The 10,565-nt window shown below is 40.3% G+C and overlaps 1 protein-coding gene across 1 annotated transcript; it reads left to right on the top strand.

Moving 5' to 3' along the window:
- The first annotated feature begins 412 nt into the window (after nucleotides 1-412).
- On the top strand, nucleotides 413-8,807 carry zdhhc18a (zDHHC palmitoyltransferase 18a). The gene is made up of 9 exons (XM_079693951.1): nucleotides 413-1,041; nucleotides 1,242-1,402; nucleotides 1,628-1,777; nucleotides 2,705-2,842; nucleotides 2,957-3,008; nucleotides 3,848-3,950; nucleotides 4,045-4,157; nucleotides 4,626-4,731; nucleotides 6,652-8,807. The coding sequence occupies exons 1-9, from the start codon at nucleotides 806-808 to the stop codon at nucleotides 6,991-6,993; spliced, it is 1,401 nt and encodes a 466-aa protein (XP_079550077.1). The 5' UTR covers nucleotides 413-805; the 3' UTR covers nucleotides 6,994-8,807.
- Nucleotides 8,808-10,565: the final 1,758 nt, after the last annotated feature.

Raw genomic sequence — 10,565 nt, 5'->3', positions numbered from 1 at the left:
GGCTGCGGCACATTTTAATTTAATAACATTTATGAAAAAAACATTTGTAATTGTATAGTCCCATTTTGGATGTATGTACCTGTCTACAATATTACTATATTATAACATGATACTTTATTGTCCCAGTGAGAACGTTGTGGTGTCCAAACCTCTTGGAACTACCTCCCTTTGGTTCAAATGTGTATTATAATAATGCATCTATATTATTATAATCAGTTTTGCTTGTTTTCAACTATTTTTTATATTTTCCATGGGGGATTTAATTTAATTAGTTCTCTAAAGATTCCGTGTTTTCATCATAGGAAAGGGCGTTCAATGATCTCCAAATAACCACTGTGCAAACATTACGTGATTGCATAATTACAAGTCAGCAGCTTGCGTGCTTACGTCAAACTTCCACATCCTGACGTACATTGGCTGACAGCAAAAAAAAAAAAAAGGAAATGTGAACTGCTGCAAGAAGCTCCAGCAAAAAACCGTCAGATGGTGTTGGATTTTATGATAAAGACGATTTAATTTAACAAAATGAGTACTTTATTTTAACTACTAAACATGGTAGTTAGCCTTGAGTCATCCCGGGAACTGATTCATATTGTTAAAGTCTGCTACGGAGAAGAATGCCTCTGCTGGTTCGCTAGCTAGCTTTCGTTAGCTTTCAGAATGGACAACTGAACGCTAACCGAACAGGCAAAATACCAACCTACAATGACTTAATCTGGAGACAACAGTCTCTCGAAAACGTGTCGAGAAAGGAGAGTTTTTGTGTGCCTTTTAGTTACCTTCGAACCGTGTCGATACTGTTTACATGATGAAAAACTGTGAGTACCAGCAGATCGACCCGAGGGCGCTGTCGGTGTTGCCTCAGTCCGCACAGAACACTACTGAGAAGACGGTGCAACGGTCGCGGAGGAAATGGGAAGTATTCCCGGGGAAGAACAGGTTTTTCTGCGATGGACGGATCATCCTGCCCAGTCAGAGCGGTGTCCTTCCTCTGACACTAGGCCTTATTGTTGTCACGTGTGGCCTTTTCTTTGCATTCGAGTGAGTAACTAGACATTTCCTTTTGTATGACTGTTTCAAGTGAACCCTGAATGCAACATGTCATGTATTTTACTAATGTGGAAGTTGAACAATCTTCCTGCTTCATACTTTCATCGCAGAGTTTCGTGACAACATACTAAGGGATTAAATGTGGGTTTGACTAGTGCAGGCAGACACTAACAAACTTATCTCTTTTCCAGTTGCCCATTCCTGGTGAAACATCTGACCGTCTTTATACCTGTGATTGGTGGGGCCCTTTTTGTGTTTGTGGTCTTCTCCCTGCTGAGAACCAGCTTTACAGACCCAGGCATCTTACCTAGGGCTACCCCAGATGAAGCAGCAGACATAGAGAAGCAGATAGGTAAGGTACAACATGGAGTTGCAAAATCACTGTGGGGCAGATGGGGTAAGGGAGCTTTGCCATATGGGGGATCTCTGAGTGTTTGTGGTTGAACTGCCTACCAAGACCTAAGCAGCTTACTCTCTACCATGTATGAAGACAGCAACAGCCAGACATATCATTTGTGTGCTTAATGGGTAAAATAAAATGTGCACATGTCCCTTCTGTCCCCATCTCTATTTTAAGATACCTCAGGATCCTCTACGTATCGCCCCCCTCCTCGAACCAAGGAGATCCTCATCAACCAGCAGGTGGTAAAGCTCAAATACTGCTTCACATGTAAAATGTTCCGCCCTCCTCGGACCTCCCACTGCAGCCTGTGTGACAACTGTGTGGGTAAGGATGTGGTGGGAAGTCACCACTTAACTGCATTAATTAAACTTAACAACTTAATATCAGTGCCATGGGGAACATACCATGCAGACTGTTTGGCTGCCAGGTTTCCACTAGTTTGCTACGTGGAGCGCACCTTCCTACTATAGTGAAATGTACCAATCAAAACAGTTACATAGAACCACAAACCAACATACTCTTACCTTAGACATAAAGTGGGTGAACTTAAAAGCATTAGCCTGGCTGGAAAGTCTATCCTGCTCACATTTTCCCATGTCTGTATTAAGACATTCCTCACATGTATGTATGTAGATGTGCGTACATGTGAGGATTCATTTTTGCTCTAGTCATTCGCCCTCTTTATGCTGACAGTTAAATGATCTCCCCCTCGCATGCTTCCCATGAAGCGAATGGGCGACACATCTTACAAACCTTGTTCAGTGCTAGAATGTTTAACTGAAGCGAGTGTGATGCTCCTGCATTCAGAGATAATCAAATCATGTGGGTTTCATACAACGTTACAGTAGTTTAAGCAAAACATTCCCTCTGTGTGTTCTCCTTAAAGTGTTTACTTGTTTACCATTCAGCCTCAAATTATAAGATAAACTTTGCAATACATTTGGGCAAAGATTGTCTTTCGAATAATTTACATCAAATTAGGAAGGGATCTCTTTTTGCGCCCCAAATGAATAGGAGGAAGGATTACAGCAGTTTCAGTAATCTCACCTGATTACGGTCTTAAAATGTTTTGGATCTATCCTTTTACTGAACCAGGAAAATCATAATTTGATGAAAAGGCCCTTCTAGTACCAGGGTAGTGTTTTATTATTGTTTAATAAACAACACATTTGGCATCAAGCCGTGCTTAGAAACTTTACAACTGCTATAAACTTGCCTCTTATCTCTATATATCCTGTTTCCCCCCCTCAGAACGGTTTGATCACCACTGTCCCTGGGTGGGAAACTGCGTGGGCAAACGCAACTACCGCTTTTTCTACAGCTTCATCATCTCTCTGTCTTTTCTGACGTCTTTCATATTTGGCTGTGTCATAACGCACATTACCCTGCGTAAGTATCCTCACAAAGTATTAAAGCATAAAGCACTCGGTATGATGTTTCTGTCATGTTATCAAAAATCACTTTAAGATAACTTTATTTCCTATTTGTCCTTTTTCTCTCCAGGTTCTCAAGAAGGTAAAAGCCTCGTCCAGTCCATCCAAGAGAGCCCTGCCAGATATCCTTTTGTAGATACCAGCTCTCACATAATCTGTTAATGAAATAGATGAGATCTTTTATATATTTGCTTCTTGTTTATGTCGAGAAATAACACAAGTCACGCTGTTGACAAGGCATTTCCTGCTGCGTCTCAGTCTAAGCCCACGCCTAATAGGATCAGAGAGTTAGCATCCAGCAGAGCAATGCTTTTAGGCAGATGGCTTTGCAGAAGAGGGTTTGCTGCCTCATGTTCTCGTGAGATGAAGTTAGAGGCAAATATAGCCGGCAGAACTACAGAGAACTACTGAGATTTGTTATTCACAGTCAGGGTGTGGGTTCATTTCTACATTGAGCGCATCAAATGCAAGTCATTTTCATAAATTCAGAACAAATACTTACATTGTCCTTACTTGTTATCTCATAGAGCCAAAGCTCTGATTTATTTCTGTAGCGTTTGAGACTTTGGAACAACGTGTCCATGATTAAGGATAAATATATCTCAAAACAAATGTAAGCCAACAAGATACTGTCTAAACTTAGGATGAATGATTCTCAGAAGCGACTAAATGTTAGCAGGGAGACCCCATTGTTTACATCTTGGTCACAAGTTGGTAGTTTCTTTGTAATAACTAACAGTGTTGCGCCGGTATAATTTAGAGGAACTTTTCTTTTCTTATGTAATTCCATTTATTTTACATCTAGTATTTTAATATTGAAAAATGGTCTGCCATTATCTGAGAAGGTTTTGTTTAATTTGCAGTACAATGACTTGCCTTTATGCACTTCTTTTCTCGCCATCTGCCTTAAATAATTATTGTTAATGTTGATATTACCATTCCTTGACTGATCCTTGTGCACTGTGGTGGAGTTGGTGATTTGTTTCTTCTCCATCTGGTCTATATTGGGCCTCTCAGGCTTCCATACATACCTAATCGCCTCAAACCTCACAACAAATGAAGACGTAAGTATTCATGCACCATAATGATACAACCATGATATTTGAGACTTTATCCATTAACTGACAGCTTACTTGATTTACCGTACTCACTCTGCAGATTAAAGGCTCCTGGTCAAGTAAAAGGTGTGCAGAGGAGTCTGGGAACCCGTACAGTTACAACAGTATTATAACAAACTGCTGTGCGACCTTATGTGGCCCCATGCCCCCCAGGTGAGTGAATATGTCCCCGTCCCATAAGACTTTTCACACATATTTAGTATCAGTGGAATGCTTCATGAACATTTCATTAAAGATGGCATGACATTTACAATCAACGTTAGAGTGGAAATTAGTCAAATGTGTCATTTAAAATGAATAAGTACCTGTTTTTATGTACTATTTCAAGTTTATTAAGGTTCAGAAAAAAGTCTGGAATCAAACCATCAGTTCAAAATCAGCACAACTCAATTTATGCATGGATATACATTTAAATCTCTCCCAAAAAGTCTAAAAACAGAGGGGTATATGTTCACCCTTTGTGAAACATATTGGTTTCTCTCTGTCAAGGTTCCACAGTTCTTTTGTATTGCATATTAACTGTATGTTATTAATCATAGTGTGGGACATTTGTGTCAGTCTGCTTGTGTTATTTATTTGTATGGTTGTAAGTGCACCCTCTCATAACCCTGTGATCTGTAGTCTGATTGACAGAAGAGGCTTCCTGTCTCTCGACGAGGCGATCCCTGCTGTGTCGGCCCCGGAGATAGAGCTGCCTCCCTTCACAGTCAAGAGCGACGCACACATGGTAGGATGAAGCAGCATGTGGCCCCTCCTGAGTCCCGACTGTCCCTTAGCTCCTGCGTTGTTGTTATTGTTGTTGTTAGGCTGTCCCTCCCACCCCGTGCCTTCTCCCCTCTGTGTGTCCTCTCCTCCATCCTCCAGACTTCAGTTTCAGTCCCTAAAGTAGAGTTAAATATGTGCCCAGTGTTTATGAAAGACGTGGATTCTATATTGTTTGTAAAAACGTTGTGAATGTCGTGTCAGGTAGTCTCTAACTAGACTGGACATCTGAGTTTGCGATGGCTTAGAACGCCAGATATCCACTGTAGAAAGGCATTATAACATCTACTGAAGGGTGTCATCATGCTAAAACAATACTTCTGTGCCTCTTGTTTAAACTTTAAAAACCAAATGTCTTGGGAGCCTCTTGTAACAATGTTTGGCACCATTGAGCAGGTACAAAGGCGAGAAAGTGGACACAGAGTTGTAAGAGTTGTTACAGTCAGAAATGAATCATTTGTTCATGTGATGGTGAGTTGCTGAGTCCTCCTGCTGCAGATATATTATTTGTGCTGTGGGACATTGAACACGTTCGTTGTTGCACCTTTTGATATTTGACTTGTGTTTATGTTTGCTCACTCTTTCTATCCAACATGTTGCTGTATCTACCTCCTTGTTACTGTACTGCAGGGTTTGCTTGTGTGTTTTTTGTGAATGTGTTTGCACACAAAGGTCTTAATAACTGCTTTTTTCCTAGAACATGCAAATGTTTAATATCATATTATGTATTTGACTCAACAGCACTTTATCACAGGTCATTTGCCACATGTGTCCAATACATTTGTCATTCAATATGGTCAGCATATCATGTCTAAGACGTATTATCAAAAGCTATATTGCTTTATTTTCTTAACTACACTTTTGCTTTCTTTTTTACGTACCTATTTTATTCACCTAAAACGTGTTCTTTAAAAGTGTTAAATAAACATAACTTTTGTATTTTGAAATCTGGCCTCTGTTTTGAATTTACTTTGCCTCTTCATTTTTTCAAGTCTTGATGTGCCTGACTTGGGATTTTAAGATGTTTTGGAACAGTTGTATTTTCTAAGGTAATTATATTTATTTCAGTAGGCATAATTAATGAACATACGGGTTTATTTGTTATAAACATTTGTTTCCTATGCCTGTTACGTCATTGCTAGATCTGACACTCAGTGTTGTACTGTATCCACCCTGCTAGGAGGAGAACTGTCAGGATTTTGCTTTGTCCTGCACAGCCTGAAGGGCACTGCTGCATGTAGACGGTCCATGGTAAGAGTAGGGTTCAACAATAAAGCATCACAACATGTCTTCACTTATCATTCACCGTTTGGGTTTGTAACTGCTGTCATCTTTTATTTTCTAAGTTATTGCATCTTTGCTTATTTTTGTATTTGTCTATGCTTGGGATGGGTTCACTGCCTCACCTGTGAGTGTGCATGCTTCACTATCATTCACTCCCGTCTCATTAACAATCGCTCTAAATCCCTCATGTTTGAAGCTGCTGATCTTACGCTTGTCCTCTGTAGTTAGATAAGAGGTTTTTCTTATGTATCAAGGGCTTTATTGTGTATGCATGGAGGCGCCAGAAATACAAGTCTGCATAAACTATCTCTGTTTCTACTTTTATCAGAGCCAGAAGAAAAACAAGAGGAAGCAGCTTCTCCACACATTTCCCTCTTAACTGTTTCATTGTCTGCATCTAACTCACTTCTTCCATGTCTCTCCATTTGAGTCTCCCACTTCCATCAGTGCTATCACCGCTTTCACTGTGCTTGATAATCCAATCCTTTTAATCATGTTGCAGAATGTTCTATATATGTTGTTACTGCTGACACAGCTCTGCCTTTTATAACACCAACGGATGATGTGTCTTATTCCTTTTATTTCTTCCCTCTCCACACAGTGTACTCAGAGCACCAAGGACGTGCTGGAGAGGATGGTCCACTCGTACGATGTTCATGGGCTGTGCCCCCCAGCAACCCCAAAGGCCACCCCTCTGGACCTGGAGGTTTCCGGCCCGGCAGCAGCTTCCTCTGAGCCTTCTCTCTCCGCTGGGTGCTTGCCGCAGGACGCTCGCCAGCCTGTGGCCCCCCCTTGCCCCCCGTTCAGCAGAAGCAACAAGAGGAGAGACTCGCTGCACTCCATCAACCCAGCCTTCCGCCTGGCCTCACCCTCTCCATCGCTGAGCCGCACCACCTTTATTCTGGGAGATGCCCCTGACAATGGCTTTATCCCTCTGCCCTGAGTACTCCCAGAAACCAAAAGAGAAGAAAAGGGATCATTGTATGGCTACAAAGAAACGTTTTATAGTGGTTGCCATTCTAAGAGTCGCCGTTAAGTGAAGATGACATTCTGATGAGTTGATTAAAGGGACAGCTCACCCCTAAATTTAAAATGCATATTTATTCTCTTAACTGTAGTGCTATTTATCAATCTAGATCGTTTTGGTGTGAGCTGCACAGAGTTGGAGATATAGACAAATCGGCCTTCTCTAAAATAAAACTAAAATGTATGGCACTCGGCTTAAGTAGCTGAAAGCTCCAAAAAATTACAGAAAAACACAACAGCAATATCTATTTCTGGAAAGCATCAAAAATAATGACTACAACTCATGAGGCTAAAGACTGTGACTGCTTGAGATGCAACTCACACCGAAACACTGGAGATTGATCCAAAGCACTACAGGTACGTGTATAGGTAAATGTACATTTATTTAAAAATGTTTGGGTGAACTGTTCATTTACTCACTTTCTGTTCTGTGAGGTTTATCTATGTCCTACTACACTACACGTGTCCTTGAGGACGAAGTTAAATCTTAGTTGGAAGCACAATGTAGAAATATTTTTGCAACACCTTTCCACAACTTCCACATATAACCTCAATCCATACATCAGCACTGCAGTGTTTGAGTTCCTGCTAATATATTATGCAAACAGGTCTTTACATCTGAGAATACAGACACAATGAGTACAGTGAGTACTTACAGTTTGAGTGAGGATGTACAGAAACAGAAGCTTTGATTTTCTAAACTGGCTTTCACAGAGAATTGAGCCATTTCCGGATAATCAATTATAAAGTTGGCCTTATTTCACCTCACATCATTTCCTGTCATGTAGAGCTAAATCGTTCCAGGGTGATCTATGTTGACTGTTAAGATTAATGAGGACTCAGAGTTTGAAGAAGGGCAGTTTGTTCTTTGTTTTATTATTTCCACATCAGGGTCTTTGCTGTATTTGGTCATCAGTTCTGCATATGTTGTATATCAGAGGCTAGTGGTTGGTATATTTTTTGTTTTGTTGGAGTGAATCCCTTTAGGAGACTATCATTGAAAGAGGGATTTTTAAACAGTGAATTTGTTAAGACGTTTTTCATTTATGACTGGAAACTCCTTGAAAAATTACGTTTTTTAATTGCCACTTTGTTTGATCAGATTTTTTGGATGTTAAAACCAGTATTTCATTTAAATCCAAATCAATTTTGCTGCTACACCCCTAGGGCTTGGTTTGCACTGTTTGTCTCCACACACTGTTTCCTGTTAAAGCGATTCAATGGGATTCATTCAGTGCGAGTGTGCATCTGTTTTTTCTTTGCCTCAGGCCACAGACTTATGTTGCCTGTCATGCTGTTTGGTGGTTACAGCACAGGCTCAACGTATGGAGCGTATACAAGCTAATTATTGTCACAGGAATGTTGATGAGGTCTCTTTACATGTCTGTGTTGCTTTTTTACAGTATGACGCTCTGTCTGAGATGGTGGAGTGTGACGTTAAACCGCAGGAGTTAGTTTGTGCCACTAGAGGGCAGCATGTGATTGCAGCCCAGTCAGAGGACACTTTAGTGACATGGCAACCAAGGCCTTCTGATGTTTCATTTATTTTTTGTAGTGGAGTGTTGAAGCTGTAGATAGTTTGGAAACGCATCGCCATAGTCAGTGGGTCGTTCATTTCCGCACCAAGACCCATAGGTTGTGTAGACATTTACAAGCAGTGCTTGTATGGACCACTTGTTTGTATTTTGTAGGATGTAACATTTTGTCAATAAAAAACATCACATTTGTTGATTCTGTGTTTTGCTGTAAAATCTACACTAAAAGAGCTTTGCATGCAACAGCTTAGTAATAGCAAAACCTTGTGTTCACCTTGTTTGAACTACACTTCAATGAACATATAGAACAATCAATGATATTTGGCTTTTTCATTCTGGCAGATGGAAACCATAAAGACATACATGTTGACCATGTGTTCATCTGGACAAAGATCCAGCAATGAAAAGCATCTGCAGTGCGGACGCTTTGGGCACAGACCTGGAGGAGAGGATAGGGATATATATTTTTGTGGATACAAAATGTGGTGCAACAAGTTAACAAAACTGCAAGTTCAAGTTCACAGAACCAAGGAGGCAATAATACAAAGAGTGTGTTCAAACATATAATAACAATAATAGACTTATTTTGTTAGCGCTTTTACGGGTGCTCAAAGACGCTTTACAGATATAGTATCTCCCCAGAGATGCTCTCCCACTGTATAAAATGGGATATGACTGGAAATAGCCGCATAAAATGTGAATGTCATCATCACAGTGCGGTGGACTTCATTCTCTGCCCAGGGTTATACTTTTTAGGACGCCGTTCTCTCTGTAATTATTCAAATTGAAAACTGGAGAAAATAGCCTAAAAGCCAGTGATCACAACGGATGGACCTTGGCAGCTGAGGTCTCCGTCTGACTGCACTCAGCTCTTCTGGTCTCATAAAATCGTGAATGTGGCCGAAAGGTTTTTCTAAGAGGTCTGCATGTGGCAGCTGGTGTCTCCTGTTTGAAGTTATTCACATTTCCAAAAGTGTGATTATAATTGGCAATTACACAAAAATGTAATTGGTTTGAATGCAATTTCAGTTTTTCTTTAAAATACTTTAAAAAAAATGTAAATAAAGAATGTGAATTGGACCTTTTTAGGGCTATTCAAAAGAGAAAAGTTGTAAATACATTCAGGAAGAAAAAGATGAGTAAGGCATACACTCGTGCTTAAGCTGTGTCTGGATTCAGACACAGGATGTCATGGTTGCAAGGCACAGACCTTGCAAAACAGAACAACATTTGTAGTGAAATATAATATCCTTAATGGATTTCTCAAGATATTTATGAATCTATTACATCATTTGACTTCAAAAGACTCCCTGCTAAGGCATGAGAGTATATCAACCTGTGTATCTTAAGTTGACATAAAACAGATGGTCAGACTTCAGGCTCGGTGTCTCGCAGGAAGAAAAAGCCAAAGCATTAGCCTCTCGGCAGCTGTGTTGCATTTTGACCGCAACCACTAAAATGGTTTGCAGAAGAGCAATCTGAAGATGAGTTAAAATTACAGCAGCACAGTAAGTCATCAGTGTGCAACGGGTTTATCTGTCAGCAGTGTTTACATGAGGATTTTACTTAGTCTTGCTTGAGTGTAACCTGCTCTTTAACTCCAACTGGTGTGGCACAGGGACAGAGAGGCCACCCAGTGAGTGGCCAGCTTTACTGCTGGGTTTTGAAAATAAGAGGGTGTATTTTATTCAAAGATATGACTTTATTTTAATTTACAAAAGGAGATTGATGACACAGATTCTTATTCATAATGGATTGCATGTATGACGGCTAAGCTTTGTCTCCTCAGTAGATACGTGGTCATTATATAGATTCAGCCCAGGCTCCATTGTCCAATATGACACTTCTTTTTTCAAACACACAGTAACTGAACATCCAGGAAAGCTACTTCTTTCACTTAAAACTAATAGATTCCAGCTCTTCTAAGAAATATCTACTACCAATTTACCCCCGG

This window comes from Notothenia rossii, assembly GCF_949606895.1.
Source record: "Notothenia rossii genome assembly, chromosome: 7".
Taxonomy (NCBI): domain Eukaryota; kingdom Metazoa; phylum Chordata; class Actinopteri; order Perciformes; family Nototheniidae; genus Notothenia; species Notothenia rossii.
The sequence above is the reverse complement of the archived record's forward strand: the minus strand, read 5'-3'. Positions and strand labels throughout refer to the sequence as shown.

Coding starts and splice junctions, on each gene's coding strand:
- zdhhc18a (XM_079693951.1), top strand. CDS start 806: ATGATGAAAAACTGTGAGTACCAGCAGATCGACCCGAGGGCGCTGTCG. Junction 1,403..1,627: donor AGACATAGAGAAGCAGATAG/GTAAGGTACAAC, acceptor CTCTATTTTAAG/ATACCTCAGGATCCTCTACG. Junction 4,158..4,625: donor TGTGGCCCCATGCCCCCCAG/GTGAGTGAATAT, acceptor TGTGATCTGTAG/TCTGATTGACAGAAGAGGCT.